General features: G+C 40.8%; 1 protein-coding gene across 1 annotated transcript in view; it reads right to left on the bottom strand.

Annotated features, from left to right (window-relative positions):
* Window positions 1–1,150: 1,150 nt before the first annotated feature.
* VWC2L (von Willebrand factor C domain containing 2 like) overlaps window positions 1,151–19,926 on the bottom strand; it is a 150,595-nt gene continuing 131,819 nt past the window's right edge. The window contains exon 4 of the mRNA XM_041737394.1: window positions 1,151–1,299. Within this exon, the coding sequence (XP_041593328.1) occupies window positions 1,151–1,299 (149 nt within the window). The remainder of the gene's footprint in view (window positions 1,300–19,926) is intronic.

Below are 19,926 nucleotides of genomic sequence, written 5' to 3'. Positions count from 1 at the left end.
AAAATGTACAACAAATGGAATTGTATTGTGCAAGACCCACTCTACCCTAAGCTTTAATTTAAATCAGCACTTGAGGTGGAAAGAGTGTCCTGAATCTGTGTTTTAGACCTAGGGCTGAGGGGTCATTACTTAAACATGGCAAACACAGTCCCAAACCATAAAAACTGCCTGTGGGTACCCCTGGCTTTCAGCCAAATCTGAACTCAAAAGCCAGGGGTGTTCAGAAGGGTTCAGATGCACAGTGGGGCTACTCGCTCTGGGTCTGGTGTGTATAGGGCCAGGCGACCCAGTGGGTTTAGAGTGTTAAGCTACGAACCGAACCGAAATTCAGCGTCATGAGAAAATCTGGTGGTTAATGCTACAATGGTGGATTCCTGGCTCCCTTTGGATGCTTTAGTCAAGCTCATGGTGTTCTTCACTTATTAGTTTTTGATTGGCAGTTTCAAGGTTTTGTGTCTGAGATGTGTGGTTTGTGAGAATTCCATTGCGATCTCCCACTTAACTGCACCAAGCTTCGGTTCCCCGCCCTGCCCCAGCCGTGGGGCCACCTGGATGTACCTCTCTTTTTTCTGACCCTACAGGGCATGTTTCCCCCGAGGGGAGAGATTGGTCGGATGCTCCTGCGTCTTCCTGGTCGGGAAGGGTGCTCACCCCTGAGGTCCCTTTACTAAAGGTTATATGACACAACTCCAAGCTTAACCGTGCAGCCAACTCTGGCCCCTTAGACTCTAAATATGAAAAAGAAATTCTACAAGAGAAAAATGCCATGGTGATGAGGTACAGAAGAGTAAAAATGAAGCAGATCGGCGGACGGTGAGCTGGCAGGCTAGAGGTGTCACCAGAGAAGGAGCCTGAACGAGGCTGTTGCTTCCTTTTCGTTTCAGAAATCCAGTGGTCAAGTCTCCATCAAGCATGGACAGTTACAAAAGCGGTTTCGATAGCTGTATACTGTATATACTTTATATAGCAAGAGAGAAAGAGAGAAATTTCCTCTTAGTAAAATATTCACTTTTGTCAACCCTAAAAGGTTTTGCTGGTGACCCTGTTGTAGCTGGCAGGAGTTTGTTTTGTTCTGTTTTGTTTCAAACGTGTGCAGTGTAGAAGCCATAGCATCCTCTCCTAGGAACTCCTCATCGGTGGGGGATTTTTTCTACACAGTCTGCTTGCCTTGGCATTCGCGTTTTGAACACTGAGCAGGCTTCCACCAGTCCCCGTTGTGACAGTGACAGATGTTACATTCATCCACTTTCACTTCAATGCCAGCCGGGATTATTGTTGTTCCTGCAAAGCAGTTTGGACCTGGAACACACATATACGTTGATTAGTTGATTAGATCGGAGAGGCTCCCTTTTTCTCTTCTCGCCCCAGCCCCAGCAGAAAGCCAACCCCCAGAGCCAGGAATGAGTAGGTCCGACGACTCTTCACAGTGTATTACTCAGGTATTTTCTAGGCAGCTCCCTTAAATGTGCACAGAGCTCATCTTCCCTATGTATATTAAAAAAAAAAAATCAATGCTCAAAAAAAAAATCTTATTCTGTTACCAAGTATTTGCAGTTTTCTAAAGTAGAATTCTACAGATCAAACTTTATTTACTTTATGCTCTGGGGTGTAAATGCTGCTGAAGCATCCCCTGAAACTCAAGTGGGGGCCTTGCATGGTCTGCATCAGATGATGGTGATACCCCGTGGCCTGTCCTCCCACTTCCCGTGGTGGGTAGGTGACAATGAACTTGCTCATTGCCTGGCTTCAACACCTCCCCAAAGCCCAGTTCCTGGAATCCCCAGCTTGTTTCTTGATAACAATAAATAATTCATGACCAGATGATTTATTCATGTCCCAAATGAGCTTTGTTAGAGGTCCATTTGATTTTTATAAATGGAGCTCCTTTAATCTGCTGGCTATCTTTTTTTCTTTTCTTTTCCTTTTTTTTTTTTTTTTTTTTAAAGAATGACCTAAATGGTTGGCTTTTGAAAGTCAGCATGAATTTTATTTTACTTTTTTCAGGATGCAGAAAAACTTTACTGAAAAATGTTACCTGTTCAGTAGAGATGGATATTTTTTAAATTCACCAATCTTAGTTTTTTGTTTTTTTTTTAACTTATCTTTCTCTCCTTTCCCTTACTTTCTCTTTCTCCCCAATCTGCAAATGCCAGTATTCAGTTTTGGCAATATTATTTCTCAAAATCAAATGGGATAAAAATTGCTTCCCAAGGTGCAATGGATTACAGTGGCATGGTGCAAATTGCAGTTTCCTTGAAACAATTTGGTATACGTCTCCAAATTACATATTTGGATAAAGAGAGCAAATCGTGTTACCCATGATTTATCAACCCAGCATTACTGGCCACTTTCCATAACCACTACCAAGTAACATACATCAATATCAGTGCTCTGCTTTCACTTTCTTAGCACTTGATAAGAATTTACGAGATTATGTTTACCACCAAATAAATGAAATCAGAGGTGATTTGTAGTTCCACTTCATAATTGAAATCTTTCATAAAAATGGTAACTATGAAGTTATAATGTATCATCACAAATCTATTTAATATGCTAGGGCTTTAATCATCCATTGTTTTAGGGTTCCCAGACCTCACTTGTGCCTACACTTGCCAATGGCCTTTGTGTACCTATGCCTTTCCTTCATCTGGTGGAAAACACCCCGGAATGTGTGCTTCTGCCTGGTTCTTTAGAGAACAGACCAGCAAGAGTGTGAGGGATATAATGAGTCATCACTGACAATTAAACAGCTAGCAAACTGTCTGCTTTCACCCAGAATGGTGCTTCTTGTTAGGATGCTGTGGTTATAAGCTCCTGGCCGTCCTAACTCCTGATTATTTAAGGATCACTGTTTTAGAATTTTAGCCATTGTTTGATAGATTGAACAGTCTTTGGGACTACACCCCCCTGGGAAGGTTTGACACAAAATCATTAATTTGTTCTGGACCCAGAATCCAGGGAATCTGCGGAGAACTTGGCAAGGAGGCTTTTTCAGAATGTAGTTGGTTGTCTCATGGCTGCTGTTGTTGACAGACCTCTCTCAGCCCAGCCAGGATCTGGACAGAGCCAAACTAGCTTCAGAAATCAAACTCGATGACCACTACCACCTGTTTTCCTGGAGCCACCCCAGAGGAAGCAGTAGTTTCTCTACCTCCTCACTCTAATCGACTCTTTTCACCCAATTGTATACTTTTTACTTTAACAGATGGGAAAGAAAAACATTTTTTTCTTCTTCTGAATAGTGGGTTCAAACAAAGAAGTCCCTGGAAAAAGCAGAATGTGATCTACTAAAGAGTTTTCTCAGTTACTTTGGGGGCTTTGGAAACTTGTCAGCAGAATCTTAAGTGTGTGTGTATCTGAGTAAGCACAGACATCCTGCTGGCTCACGGGGGGCAGGTTTTCAGCTCAATATTGCAATAAGAGAAGAAAGCAGGGAAGGATCTTTGCAAAAGATTTCTGACAAGTCACTGTGCATGTCTTGAGACTTTACTAAAGCTCTAACTCTCCCACCTGCTCCTTTCTGAATGTGTTGGTGTCATACTATGATCAGTGTGTATTTGATCAGCCTCTCTAAGTCATTTCTTAAGAACCCCTTAGAATTTGCTGCTTTCTCAGCTCAGAAAATATTAATTTATATTAATAGAATGCAAAGAAAGATCCTTTGTGCTTTGCCAGGATTGAACAAAGTCACAGCCTATATAAATAACATAACCACCTCAATGGTCAACTTGGCAGCCAGAGGTATTTTACAGAATCAAAAATTCCTATTTGATCTCATGAACAGTAATTTTATCAGCACCCTTCTGAGAATTTCAGGTGTAATTAAAGCTTCAAGTTTGTGGTTCATAGTCTTATCTGCTTAAAAGTAATTTAGATAATTGTCAAGCAGAATGATTGGCACTATGTAGAGACTGTTCTGGTTTTGTCCCTTCCTCCTTGATAGTGATGACAACAAATGTTACTTGGCTTCAAGTAACCTGGGTGTGCTATATGAGTTCCCTACGTAAGAAATCAATCCTTCTATCTATTCTCTTTCTTTTCTTTTGGAAATGCTTTCCTTTTGTCTCGCTTTATGTGGAAGAATAAGTTGCTTAGAAGAGTAAACTCAACAGCAAAAGCAACATATTTAGTGCAGAAGACTTGGAGAGATTCCAGAGGGGAGCAGTGAAATGATTAAACTGAAGGCTGGCAGATAGGACCTGTGAGAAAAGGTTAAAGGGATTGGAATTATTTAATCTTGAAAGGGAAGACAGAGAAATAACTCAATAACTCTCAGGGAATTAAGGCTTATTATGTGAAGAATGGTGACCAACTGTTCTTTCCTTTTTCTGACACCTAAAATAAGAGGAGATGGAGATACATTGAGTCTCAGGGAATTGGAAACACACACACACACAGAGGAATCGTTCAGAGAAATGAGAACTGAGTAGCCAGCTGTGTGGTGAGATCTCTCTAAGACATCTTTAAGAACATGGAGGTGTCATCTGTCCGGTATGTTTGAGATTGTCAGCTCCTTAAAAACAGGAACTGAATCTCTGTCATTTCTTATGGTCTGATGTTTGGCACATATTTAAAAACACAGCACATCTTATTTAACTAAATTAAATAGTATGAACTAACTAGTTGTATAATGGAAGCAAAATTATTTCCTGAACTAATAGATCAGGCCTTACATATATATCAGGCTTAGTCCTAATAATATTGGTATAGAAATATTTGTCAATTAGAAGTAACATAGCAATAATTTCTTGAGCACTTACTTCATGCCAAGAATATGTCTCATTCAATCTTTCCAATTAGCCATGTAAGGGGCACATTCTCACCCTTAGTGCACCTTATATGATTTGCATGGCTACCTCTGAGCCTCCGAGATGGAAAATAACTTGCCTGAGATCACATGTCTAGGAAGTGACACCAAGGGGATATGAACTCAAATTTTCTGATCTGTAAGGATGCTTTTCATTGCCCACAAAAAGAGGCAGGTGACCAGGAGCACACTGCAGGCCAGATCCTGAGCATCTGATCAGAATTTAGAAGTCCAGTTGGTTTTAGTATTAAGGATGCATGCTGAGTTAAGAAACTCGATGGCTAAATAGAAGTGAGACTGTTTTTCTATAGATCTTTATCAGATTTATTTATTTATTTTTTATTGTGTAACCTTACAGTCTCCAGAAAACACTATTTATCTAACAACTGAAAGAACTTTCCCATGGAGGAATGCTTGGATGGTGAGACTTTTGTTTTCCTTTGGGCAGCAGCGAAATTCCCACTGGTGCTAGAAGTATACCAAGTAAGAAGCAGAATGAAAGTGAACTATGACTCAGAAGTCCTGATTCAAGTCGTAGTGCTGTGATTGATTATCTGTGTGACCTTAAGCAAGCACTGTGTAACCCAAATACTAATTGGAGCCCATATGGTCTAGTCTCAGAAAGGATTCATATTTTTGGAAATGCAATAAAATTGGAAAGGCAACTCAAATATTTACTGGGAGTTGGAGCACGGAGGGAAGAAGGAAAAGCAGGCGAGGGATACTGACACAAAAATTTTCCATGAAACACAATTTTCTCTATTCTGTACTTCTTTAAGTACTTAATTTGTACACCTACACAATAAAAACTGGTTTGCAAACATTTTCTTTTTCATAATAGAAATTATTCAAAAATCTTATAAGGAAGAGCAATATGAAATATATAACAGCAGAGCTTCTCCGGTGAGATGACTATGAGGAGCCTGTAGCTCTATCTTTCCAGGAGGATGTTTTTCCCATCTTCCCACTTCAACCTTGCAGAGATAGCTTATGAGGCATCTGCATAGAGTATGGGGATCAGAGGGAAAGCATTTGGAGGGATTCCTTCCAGCTTCAGTAATCTAAGAAACCAGGAGAAAATAGATTCTATCATGTTTGTGGTTGTAAGAACTGAGCAGATTTGCTCAGCCACTAAAGTTCTCTTTTCTTACCAAGCCCTGAAATTTCCTGCATTAAAGGGTTTATAGAAACTACATAAAAGGGATCCCTGGGTGGCACAGTGGTTTGGCGCCTGCCTTTGGCCCAGGGCATGATCCTGGGGACCCGGGATCGAATCCCACATCGGGCTCCCGGTGCATGGAGCCTGCTTCTTCCTCTGCCTGTGTCTCTGCCCCCCCCCCTCTCTCTCTGACTATCATAAATGAATAATAATAAAAAAAAGAAACTACATAAAAAAGGAAGCCCATAGCTACTCTGATCACATCTGCAGAATCATGCTTGCTTATGATGTTTAACATCACATTGGTTGAATGAAGGAACAAATGCATAAACTGAAATAAAGTTCAGAATGAGAGGATCTCAGAGCTGAGGAAGGTTGTAACAGAGATCCTGACCCATGGGTTCATGGAGAGATTTGGTGTTTGTGTGGAGAGAAGGAAGAATGTGACTCACTGAGGAAGTGGAAAAAGCCGTGGGGTAGAGTGATGTGTGTAGTAAGAAGTGGCTGGGAGAAGAGCGCTGTGCTGGAGCTGGTGGTTCATGTTGGCTTGCAAGAGCCAGTTGTTAGGTATTCAGGAATTCTATGATCTCACTGGCATTATTTTGGCAATGGAAGGCCATTGAAGTATTTTCAGTAGGGGTGGGCATGTGTACGTGTATAATCACGAAGTAGACATCGATTCAATAAACTGCACCAGTGTCATTGAATGCTTGGTCCATGGGACACCTGTGGTTGGACTAGACATGAGACGTCTTGATAGAGGCAGGACCTTTGTGATTGCAGACAAAAAGTAGAACCCTCACAGGCCGGGGCACAGGCTGATGATAAAAATATATTCCTTTCTCCTTTGCTCTGACACATTAAAAGTATCTGCTAAGATGCGGGGGTAATACTAAGTTAGTGTCAGCAATGAACACATTGCCTTGAGTTAATGGATCATATTATTCCTATACAAAGTAAGGTCCTAAGGGAAAATGCTCCAGGAAACGTGCAGTTTGATCTGGGAGGAAGGAGAAAGGCTGGAGAAGGGAGGTAATTTCTAGTAGGAATGCTTAATAGGAGTCCCTTAGGGGACCAGGATCACATGCACATGCAATCCGATGGAGATACTGGGCTGTTTGGGGTAGAGGAGGATCTTCTCAAACAACAAAACCATTTTTAGATAATTTAAAATACACTACCTAAAGGAAGTTTTACATGGACAATATCTAGAACACCAAAAAGAACAAAACTTGGAGGTAATACATTTAGGAACAAGGGCCAAACTCTTGCCACGGATCCGATCCAGTAAAAAATATACCTTTGTGCCAACTAGAGCAGCCTTCTCCCTCAGTATCACCAACCCAGGACCCCGGATGCCGCTGCTAGAACTATCAGCACAGCTGCCTCTCTTACCAGTCTGGCCAGAATGGCAACTGTGGTCCTTCGCTTCTTGAAATGACCCGTTTACAGGTCAGCGTCTACAGCAGGTGAGTGTGGAGATGGAGGTTAGTCAAGTGCCTGCACCCCAGCCGCAAGGGGGGCTGGCATGCAAATACCTGGTAGCTGTAACTTCTCTGGGGGGGGGGGTTAGGCTTTCTTTCTGCATAGAAGATTCCCCAGTCATAGGAAAGAGGCAGTTGTTCATTTCTGATGCTAAGAAGGATGAGGAGAGATAGGTCAGTGAAGGCAAACTTCACCTGCTCTGAGTTTTTTTTCACCCCCCTGGGCCAACTGCCAGTGTGCTTGTCTAGCAATTGGAACACAAGATAAATATTCAGAACAGGATTGCTGTACACACGAGTGATACAGGTGTTAATAAGACAAAGCTTCTGCCTTCAGGGAGTTGATATCCTAATGGGGTGGATCCAAAACAAAGCACAAAACCCAACATGACCGCTTGGAGCCATTCCCTGAAGAAAGTGAACAAGACAGTGTAGTCTGGGGCCAGACCAAGAGTGAGAAAATGTCTTAGAGTTGACAGAACGTGTTTATATAGGTCCTCTTATTTCATATTCCCTCTAATGCTGTAAGCTGGTTATCGCAGATCCCATTGCACAGGTGAGGGAAGGAAAGCTCAGGGAGATTAAGGGACTTGAGAACACATGGCGGGAGAGCTTAGGTTTCAGCTCTCATATTCTGACCCCTGGGTGACCACTTTCCTTGAAGAGAGTCCCCCTTTGTGGGTACCGTTACTTCCTCCAATGCCAGTCAGAATCAGACCCCCTCCTGCTGCTGACTCCTAGTTTTCTGTCACAGGGAACTGGGACAAAATCCAGATCCAGGTGATGTTGCTGAATTCCGTTATGACTTTTTGAATTCTTTTTAAGGATTTTCACGGAAAAAAAAAAAAAAGAATTTTCATGCACGACCTTATTTCTTCCTCCCATGAACTACGATTTTGTTTTATAAGACAGACGAGGAGACCTAGAAATGTTTCAAGTGACTTTGAGGAAGCCACACAGCTCGTCAGAGATGGAACTGGGATACACAGCCACGTCGCTGTGTTCCATCCCAGACGTCGATCTTTTCAGGCACCTGGGTGGCTTGGTGGTTGAGCGTCTGCCTTTGGCTCAGGTCATGGTCACAGGGTCCTGGGATCGAGTCCCACATCAGGCTCCTGACAGGGAGCCTGCTTCCCCTCTGCCTGTGTGTCTGCCTTTCTCATGAATTAATAAATCAAATCTTAAAAAAAAAAAAAAGATCAATCTTCTCTGTGACTGGGACCTACTTTTCATTTCCTCCAAGTTTTAGTAGCACCTAGTAACACTAGGATGTTGTGGGATGTTTTAGAGAGAAAAGGCTAGCATATTTAAATTCCTGTTTCTTGAGAGAGAGAGAGAGAGAGAGAGAGAGAGACAGAGGAGGTAGGTGCGTGTGTGTATGGTGTGTGTTTGTGTGCATAGGTAAAGGGGTGAGTAGGCAAAAGGGTGAATGTAAAGGGGAAGATCTGGCTATGAAATCCCCTCCAGCAGCTTTGTTCATCCTCTTCTCTGTAACCACAAAGTGTGAATTGCTCCCAAGAAGCGGATCTGGCTGAGAAGGCAGTGTGGTTCCAGCAATCACCTCGGAGGGCAGCCAGCCTGGCACTGAGCTGTCTCAGTGGGAGATGCCCTGTCCTTGTTGCTTGTCGACCCAGATCCTCTTTACAGCCAAGCCTCTTCCTTCCCAGAGACTAGGAAAACCAGGCCGGTCATGACTACTTTATAGATGCTTCTGGATTATAAATTGGTATGGCGCCCCTGAAAATCCTCCTTCTGACAACAACTTCATATTGCTTAATGGTCCCCTTTTGAGTATTGCAATTTCTGGCCTTGATTTGAAAATTTATTATTGACGCTTGGTGTCTTTTAGAAATTGGTTGTAAATGATCTTCCTGCTGCATAAATGAGGCAGATTCCTATTGTGTGAGGCCATAAACATTCTATATTTCTTTGGCAGGGCATCTAAATCAGTGTTTCAGCAAATAGTAGGCTTGTAGGCCTCAGTCTGCGGGTAGAATTGGATGGGATTATGTTCTTCCTTTTAACTGATTTTAATTCTCTGCTTCATGAAGTCTGATAGATGCTATTATGCTATGGAAAAGGAAATAGGCTTTCTGGTCAGGTGTACACCCATTTTCAACTATTAAAATCTTGGAGAAAATGTTTCTAAAAAAAATAATGGGAGCTGATTGCAGCTAAAATTTAAGCCACCTGGGTGGCTGAGTGGTTGAGCATCTGCCTTTAGCTCAGGTGGTGATCCCAGGGTCCTGGGATCAAGTCCTTCCTCAGCCTCCCTGCAGGAAGCCTGCTTCTCCCTCTGCCTGTGTCTCTGCCTCTCTCTCTCTGCATCTCTCATGCATAAATAAATAAAATCTTAAAAAAAAAAAGTGACTGAAACCCCCCAGTATCATGTTCCAAGAGCCCCGTCAGGCCCCGGACAGAGAGCAGTTAGTCTCTGAAGGGAGCTTCCAGCCTGGAGAATACCTGCTTTTCCTCTTTCCACCTGCTTTTCCTCACCCATCCCTAGGTTACTTTCCAACCATTTTATTAAACCTCAGAACAAAAAGCTTCTTCAGATGAAGGTGGCAAGATTCAGGAAGGATTGTTTTCTCTAAGGCTGCCCTAGAGGTGCCTGTTAATCATTTTATTTGAAAATTCAATATCGCTGAACTCCCACACAAATTTCAGCGTGAGAGCTCCGGAGAGTTTTCTGGCCCTTAAGTATGTAAGATTTATAGCCTGGTGCTCCAATTAAGTAAAATGCAAGGAGCGGAGCAGAGAGAGGAAGGACGTGGTCAAGCCACACAATGGGGTAAAGGTTGGTTGCTTTTCTCATTCCAGGTGCGTTGGCAGGCTAGGAGAATCAGGCGTAGTTCATATCCTATTAGTGGGACATACATGTCCAGGCTCACCTTCAGGAGACTGTGTGGTCAGAGGATGGCTTAATTTGCTATTGCATAAAACACCTTATCTAATCAGTTTTAGCTTCAAATGATGAAATACTCCTACCCAATTATCCCAGCTGCAATGAGACTCCCTCCCCTAGTTGGAGCTTTCAATGGTTTCCAGACAACTTTCATATTTCTTCTCAGCAATCCTAAAGTTAGCGAGAACTGGCATTAGTGTACTCATTTGACGGTTGAGGGCACTGAGGTTCAAAGAGAGAGGAGATGGAGAGATTTACTAATTTATTTACTGAGTGAAGAGATTAGGCCTCAACTCATCCCCTCTAGGTTTCAATCCCATTTCTGCCATTTACTCGAGGTATGATCTCGGTGTCCCCAGCTGTAAAGTGGGAACAATCCTGAAATGAGTGTACCTGGCTTACGGAGATTTTGAAAAAGTGAATGAATTAATACATGTAAAGTATTTAGAATGGTGCCTGTCACATACTAACATTCAATAAATGTTAGTTGTTGCTATTTATCATACTGATTATTATTACCCGAGTTACAATCTAGGCTACTTGGGGCAGGATATGGATTCCAGGCCTTTTGATTTCCAGTCTAATTAAAAAAAATTAGAATATCAGTAAAGAAATTAATCTTATTAATGCCAATTAATATATACGCTTTTTTGAAAAGTAAGTGAGCATGCAACAATACAATCATTTCTACATGGATTTTCTGCAGGCTTGTTTTATACATCTACCTATCTAGATACCTGAATTATCTCTCTATCCTTCCGTCCATTGGCCTATCATCTATTCAATGTTTTATAGTATTTTTCTCAAAACAAGAACAGGATAAGTATAGATGCCCACCAATAATGGAAATAATGAATTATGTGAGCTGCTCCATACTCTTCAGTAACCATTACACAGAATGAATTACGAACACCAGCTGACTTGCAGAGATTTTCTTGAGTTATTATTAAATAAGAAAGGCATTATACAGAGAGGTGGGTACAATATCCTATTTTAATAAAATAAATATAGATGAACAAACTTCTGTTTGTATGTTTGTATAGGATTATATGCAAATAGAGAAAAAAATAAAGAAGTACCAATACTAAGTTGTTAACATGGATTATCTTGCTGAACGGAAGGATTGCTGATTGGGGAGGAGATGAATAGGACAAAGTGGCAGGAGAAAAACAAGTACATCATGATATGTGCAAGTGCATCATGGTTCTATGTATAAAAATAGAGAATTCTTATACTGGCATTGCATTTTAAAATCAATGCATACATTTAATGATATAATGGTTCCTTTCCCCCCCTTAAAATCTGTTATAAATTGATAATGCAGCAGACGGGTCATTTAGATATGAGGAAATGTAGTGAAAATTTTATGGCTGTGCTGTTTATTACAGTAGCCACTGGCCACATGTGCCTATGGGACACTGGGAATGTGGCTAGTCCAAAATGAGATAGGCTGTAAGTGTGAGAAATATCAGATTTCAGAGACTTAATATGTCTTTGAACATAAGAAAAAAGGGAAAATAGCTCATTAATATTTACTATGTTGATGACATGTTGGATGAAAATATTTGGGGTATACTGAGTTCAATAAAATATATTAGTCACATTAACTTCATCCCTTTCACTTTTCTAAAGTGACTAATTAAAAAAAATAATTTTAAAGAAGTTTTAAATTTAAAATTAAATTTAGATAACTTAAAAGGACAATGTGGCTTTCATGATACTTCTATCAGTACCAGCACTGAGGAATTACAAAAGGATAACAAGGTGTTTGTAATGGCCCAGAGGAAACTAACATTTACATAAATCTGGTAGGAAACAATGCTAGGTGTTGTGGAAAAGGGCATATTTTTAGGACGGGGATTTTCAGTGTGGGCCCTGGATGAGCAGCATCACTGAGAACATCTTTGAAATGCAAATTCTCCAACCACACCAGCTGCCACTGAATCAGAACCTCTGGCTATGGAATCCACAATCTGTGTTTTAACAAACACTTTAGGTGCTTCTGATGCAGGTGACTGTTCGAGAACCACTATACTTCAAGATAAGGTAGAGCTTGGATAAAAACCTTACCATGGGGCACCAGGAAGATAGCATAGTCTGAGTTTTGGGAGATGCCTCAAAATAGGCTGAGCTTATCCAAAAAGCAATGAATTCATCATGCTACAAGAACATAGGCTTTTAGCCATGGGGTCATTCCTGAGGAGAAATTCTGAGCAAGTAAACGGTGGTTAAACGGTTCAATTACTTTCAAGTTTCAGCACAGCCTCTGAGCTGTCATTACCGTGTTTCTTTGATAAGTGTGATTTTTACCCACATGACAGCTTTGAGAATCAAAGAGTCATGTGTGAAACTTGGCATTTGGAACCATTTTGGATGCTTTAATGACCTCACTTTCCACAAAACAAGTTGGTTATCACTGGAAAGAAAAATAGTATATATTTATCTTTGGTATAGAAACACATTAGAAAAGCTTGTATTACTCAGTTTTGTCCAACTTTAATATAAAAAAAATAAAATTTCTTTAAGCCACAAACTTCCTACTTCTGACAGCTAATTAGTATCTTTGAAAATTGTCTCCTTCATTGATGAAAACTGCAAACCTATTTTCATTTCCTTAAAATAATATGCTTGAGTGAACACCCTAAAATGGAAGTCATATCCTTGTTGGGGAGAGGGGCATAAGACAGGGGGTATGTTTATCAACAAAGTGGGCATTACCACGCACACACACACACGCACACACACATGCACATACACAGACACATACCACATATCGTAATGGAGGTAAAGAGAAAACTTTCCATTTTCATTCTCTATGTTCAAAGACATGATATTCCTTGCAACTGGAAAAAAAATGATGGGCAGGTTTTTCGTTATTGGATGCCCAAAGATGCCCTATTTGACATTTCCATGATTTTCATTGTAATGTATAATTAGACATGCCATGAGTAGATTAAGTAACAAAGTGACATTTTCTTTAATGTCCATGTAGATAGCTAATAACTATAACACAGAAATCATGGCAAGATTACTAAAAATAATAGCCCACAATCTGTATGAGAGTCTGGTCTAGAAATATTTTGGTCTAGAAATATAATGTCCACCAGACAGACCTATTTCCTTCCTATATGCATATGGCAAAAGCAGATCTTGAATATAAATAGTGGGATAAAGTTTCTGAAAAATGAAAAAGAGTGCACATACTAGGGAATTTAGTCTAGAGGTCAGAGAAGGGGGCCTTAAGGAAGTGATGGGTGATAATGGGAGGAATGGACAACGGAGTGACATATAAACTGTTCCTAAGTGCAATAAATGCTTGGTACATAGGGAAGGACTGGAGATACGACAGAGTAGAGAGTCAGTGAGAGGGAGGACCAACGCCAAAAATAGAGACATAAGTAGGAGCTAGTTCTTAGTGTTTTTGTTTTTTAAACTATAGTTTGGATTTTGGATTGCATCTAAAGGGCAATAGAAACCATGATGTCACCAGACTTACTTTTTAGATAGAATATACTGGTTTTAATGTAGATAATCAGTTGAGCAGAGGTAAGGGCCCTGTTGCAGAAAGCATACCAATTTAACCAATTCTTGAATTAGTCCCAGCAATGATAACATGGTCTAAACTAGAGTGGTGGCCCTGGCAATGGAGAGCAATGAGTGAATCTGAACTATATAGGAGGTGGAATCAACATAATTTGGTGGTAGACCGCATGTGTGAAATAATGTAGAAGAAAATTTAAGTAAGGATATGGGACATTGATGAATGAACAGGATTTGGGGAAGAGAATGCAGTTAATGTTAGAAAATTTGAACTTACGTATACATGAATCATCTAAGTGGAGATGAATAGCAGAATGGAACTGACTGAGCTGGGTGGGAAGAGTTGCGAGCTTCTGGTAAATGAATGGTAATTGAAGCCAGGGGAGTAGACGTAGTTTCCCTGGAGCTAGCTATAGCACAAGAAAAGAGTCTAGGGCACCATCATCATTGAAGGAGAAGATAAAAGAGTTGCAGCCAATGAAGGTGATTTAAGAAGTCTTCAAAGAGGAAGGAGACAAAATAGCAATACAGGATATCAAAAAAGCAAAGGAAAAGACCAATTTCTGGTAGGATAGGTGATAGTAGTGTCAAATGCAATGGAGTAGACAACTAATATATGGGCAGAGACGTGTTATTGGTGACTCATAAGAGCAACTTCTGTGGAGTAGTGAAGGCAAAAGCTAGGCTGAAGAAGGTTGAGGAATAGATGGGCAGGAAGGGGGATATAGACATAAAGTCCAGTCAGTGAGCTATACGAGGCCAGCAATTAAGCTGAATTAGACAAACATTTGTTTAAATGCTGGTGGAGAAGAAACAGAGGGGAGAGAGAGGTTGAATATAAAAAAAATCAGGGCCAGAGGGGTGGGAAGAGTACTTGATAGAACAGAGTCTCTGAGAAATCCAGAGACAGCATGGCATTCTGAGTTCTCAGATGGGGACTGTCTTTCATTGTAACAGGCAATAAGAGGCTAAAGGAGTTTCTGTCTGATAATTTCTACTTCTGCTAGGAAGTAGGCAGGCCGCTAACCTGCTGAGGCGGGGTGGGGGGGCGGGGAGAAGGTGAGGAAGGGGAAAGGTTGAGGCAGTGTTTTGGGAGAATGAAAATGCTGACTGAGGAAATTGTCAGACACTTTGAAGGCCCAGATGAGGATAGTGACTGCAATTTGTAATGGTACCAGTTTGATTGTTTGTGTAATTGTCCCCATTGGACCTCACCAATATTGAGGAAGAGTGCCCTAGGCAAGCAGTCATCAGTGAATATCCCTGTGACCTTGGGTGAGTCACTAGGTGTGCCTCGATTTCCTCATCTGTGAACTAGGAGCAGTGAGAGCACCCACCTGATCGGATTGTTGTGTTTATTAAGTGAATTAATGCACACAAGGTACTGAGAATAGCGTATTGTATGCCCTCTGGAAGGGTTAGCTGTTCTCCAGCTTTGGGGTTCGGGCAGGCATGTGATGATAGGAGCAAAGGGATGGGAGATACTAACAAGAGGGTGGTTGAAATTGTAGACAAAAGACTTAAGCTGCAGAACAAAGGGAGTGTGAAGCTTATTCCCAAAAGGACTAGGTTATTTTATATTTGCTGGACGTCCTCCTGGTACGGTTTCCTGGCCTAAGATTATAGTATGCTAGTTTTGCTGACAGAATTATAGTGTTGATGGAAAGTGAGCAACATTATCTGAGATTTGTCATTTCAGGTCCTGAACTATACTTTGACTGTGGTATCCAATGCATAAGGGATTTACATTAAGAAGATTGCTTTGTCGTTGTAGCTGTTTTATGAGAACTTTAGCTTGAAGCACACCCTGTGTGTCACATTTCATGTTCTGAACTCCTGCGAAACAGGAAAGTTCTTAAAAAGAAAAAAAAAATCATAAGCAATATTAAGGGAATCCCCTCAAGTTAAGGCAATTTTGTTTAAAGGCTGTAAATTTGCCAACTGTTTATGTTCTTTTCCTTGAGGTCCACAATGCAATTTAAACCAGAAAAACAATCAGTTTGGCCAGAGCTTGAATTGCTGCAGAATAAACAACCTCCAAAACTGAACTTTAGAAGGAACTCTCTGCATTGCTTATGTACTGAGACAATCAGAGGTGCAATTTCGTCTCCAAGAATATATTTTGTATGGTCATTCAGATCATGCATTGAAACCCTGGCCTTTTATCATAAGTGTAAATGGACTTTAGACACCAATATTTATTCCAGGTAGGAAAATTATTGAGGTTTTATATGGAAAAAATATTACTGAAGAGCTCATCAAGTTCTCTGAAAAAAGGAAAATAGTTTCATGCACTAACAAGCAAATAAATAAAATACAATTATAGACTTAAAACCTGCCCCCCCCCCCCCCCCGGAGAGTCTAGAGATCTTGATTTTATTCTTGTCTGTGCAAATGCCTTTTCTTTGAATTTAGAGGAAACATTTAAAAGTGGGGAGGGTGGTGAGAGGAAGGATCCAGATAGTCCATGTTAGGTACAAATATTGCCAGTCTTATCTCAAAGATATCCCCAAGTCTGCTGCCTGCCCAGGAATTGCCAATGCCCAGATATCAATTATTAAGGATTTATTTATTCATTTATTCAGAAGCATTTATTGAAGGCTACCTATGTGCAAATTTCTGGAGATACAGTGATAAGACCAATTCGCAACTCTCAATGAGTTTATGCTCCAGCAGAAGTGAGGCAAATACGCTGAAATAAGATCTTATGGGAGAATGTAGGAAGGGCTCTAATCAAAACTAAGAACGAAGAAGCCTTCCTAGAAGATGTGAAGACTGAGTGGGGCTTGTGAGGTGACCAGGAACTATTTTGGTGAAGAATCAGGGTGGCAGTGGCGGGCTGGAAAGGTTAATCCAAGCTAAATTAGTGGAATGAGCAAGAAGGGGTTATGACTCATTGAAAAAAAATGTAAGGAATTCAATGTCGCTGGGGCTTTGGGTCCTAGGTGCTGTATAGATAGCGGAAGCCAGAAGAGAAGAAGGGCAGTGGCCCGGTCCCAAAAGACCTTGTAAGCTGCCCTGAGTAGAATGGACTCCACTATGGAAAGCATGGAACCAAGTACTAGAAGGTGTTTAAGTGCTGAGGTAGCATCATCATAGTTATGCCAGTGCCAGAACTCTCGTGCTGCTGTTTGGGATAGCTTTGGAAGGCACTCAGCAATATTAATTGCTCCAGAAAAGAAGTGGGAAAGGCCCACAGTGAATGAGTGGCAATAGGAATGGAGAAGAGAGGACAAGCTGGGGTGATACTAAAGAAAGTAAAATTGGGGGGGGGGGGGAGCCTAGGTGGCTCAGTCAGTTAAACATCTGCCTTCAGCTCAGGTCATGATCCCAGAGTCCTGGGATCAAGCCTCACATCGGGCTCCCCGCTCAGCAGGGAATCTGCTTCTCCCTCTGCCCCTCACCCTGCTCATGCTCTCTTTCTTTCAAATAAATAAATAAATAAATAAATAAATAAATAAATAAATAAATAGAATCTTTAAAAAGTAGATCGATGGAATATGGAGATAAGGAGTATGGAAGAAGAAATAAGATGCTTATAATTCTTGCTGATGTGGGGATAGTAGGTGATGTCTTTCACTGAGAGAGGAAATACAAGATAGGTAAGTTGAGGGGAAAGATCCAGAATTCAGTTCTAGAATCCTGAGTTTTAAATGTCTTTGCTAAGAATAAGGTCAGAGTAAGTTGTGGGATATGAGAGTTGAGATATCAAGGGAGAGATTTGAACTGGAAGCATCAACTTAGAAGTTGTCAAGATATAAATGGTGACTGAATCTATGGATGTGGCCTCTTAAGAAGATAGAGAATAAATAACGGGAAGGTTACTCTGGGCGGAAACCTGGTGAACTAACATTTAAGTCACGAGTAGGAACCCTGAGAAGTCTGGGAATGAATGGCTAGAAAGGTGATGTCAGAAGCTACATTGGAAGTCAACAGACAAGAAGGTTTCAATAAGGAATCAAATGCTACTGGGATGTGGAATGAAATGAGATGAATGTACAGCTTGTGTTTAGTATCCAGCAGGTCTTGGATGGCCCAGACCAAAGCAATTTTCATGTCCCTGTGGGGAGGAAGCTGCACGTCAGCAGGCTTAAAAGTGACAAGTGGAAAAAAAAAACACACACACACAGACTAAATATTTAGGAAGCCTTGTTTTAAAGAGAAGTTGCAATGTGGGCCATGTGACAAGAGGAAGAACCTACTGGAATGTATTCATTCAATCAATTTGAGGCTTTTTATTTTTTATTTTTTTAAGATCAGGGAGATGTACCTATCCATAGGCTGAGAGGAAAGAATCCATGGTGAAGGAAAGATTGCAGGTTTGGAGAAAAGGAAGTGGTGTAGGGAATGAGTTCTAGGACTTGCTAATCAAAGTAAAGTGGCACGGCTTTTATGATCAATGGATGCTGAATTTCGTAAAATTTTTTTTGCATCTATTGAGCTACAACAATGCAGATGGATATAGAGGGAATTATACTAAGTGAAGTCAGAGAAAGACAAATGCCTCATACTTATATGTGGAATCTAAACAACAAAACAAACCAAAACCAAACCAAGCCAAACCAAAATTCAGAAACAGACTCATAAATATAGAGAACAACCTGGTGATTGTCAGAGGGGAGTGGAATGGGAGATTGGGGGACGTAGGTGAAGGGGATTAGGAGGTACAGTCATAAGTAATTTTGCAGTCATAAAATAACTCGTTAATAATATTGCGATGTTTGTATGGTGACAGATGGCAACTCGTGACCATTTCATAATGTATGTAAATGTTGAATCACTCACTATGTGGTACACCTGAAAGTAACCTATTGTTCAACTACACTTCAACTACATTTCCATAAAAAAAAAAAAAAAAAGGCCATGATCTCAGGGCCAGCGTAGAGGTATCACCAGGGAACTCTTTAGGAAGGTGCAATGTCGGGCCCCACTCAGACTTCCTAATAAACCAGAACCTGCTTTGTAAGGAGGAGGGAAATTCTCCTGAGATATGAAGATAAGGACTCTAAGATGTGAAGATAAGGACAGGTACATTTCTTAACAGTGATAGGGGAGTTAAAATGATGCCATTTTGCCATGAAGGAGTGAAGCAATCTACTGAAAATGGGAGGGAGTGGGGACATCTGGTACAAGAGAGCCAGCTCTTAAGGCCTGAGTGGTTGGCACGGCAAGCTCGGTTGAGAGAAATCTTGGAGTCTATTGTGATATGTCACTAAGTGTCTGTGTGAAAGGTTCCACCAGCCTCAGGCTGGTATTGGAGGAGGCAGACACTTAGATTGATGTTGTTTGGGGTTTTGCTAGGCAAGTGGAAGTTGATAGGGAAGAGGGTGAATGAACCTCTAGCCATGAGGTCTAGGTTGGAAAGAGAAATCAAGACAAAAATCAATGGGAGCTGATAGATTGGAAGGAATTGTGGGTCCACCATAGTCATGAATAGAAATATTACATTTTTGTAATATTTGGCCAGCAACAGTGGCTCCAAAAAAGGAGAGATTCCTTCTCACTGCACAGTTTTTTGCTTGTATGTTTTACAAATAACCCCTCTAAGACATTCTGTTCTCTCCCTGCCCTGGTTACCTATCCAAGCAGAATCTGAGGCTGTTCCAGGTACTGAAATTGTCTCTAACAGAGCTTCCTCATTATGAAATCTACTACAATTTCCCGGTTCTTTAAATGAGAATAAGAAGACTTGTAAAATCTGACTGAAGATTTTTAAAGACCAGAATGGTGTTCTTTCCTGTCTTGAATGCCCTTTATTTTTTTTATAACCTTTTGTGAAATTTATACTCAAAGTATGTTATAAATGCTACACTGATTCTCCCCTCCCCAAATGTTCTTTCTTTAACTTTTGAACCTCAGAGCACTTTGTTCCTCCCTTATGACACTATTAAACTATATATATATTTTTTAACATAGTTGAACAGTTTTATCCCTTCTAAGAGATTATAAAGTCTTGAATGGCAGGACCTGCCTTGCTAATTTTTGTTGCAGTGCTCTGCAAGGAGGAGGTTTCGCAGCTGAGTCATGGGGT

This window comes from Vulpes lagopus, chromosome 22, assembly GCF_018345385.1.
Source record: "Vulpes lagopus strain Blue_001 chromosome 22, ASM1834538v1, whole genome shotgun sequence".
NCBI lineage: Eukaryota > Metazoa > Chordata > Mammalia > Carnivora > Canidae > Vulpes > Vulpes lagopus.
This window is presented reverse-complemented; position numbering and strand designations above follow the sequence as displayed.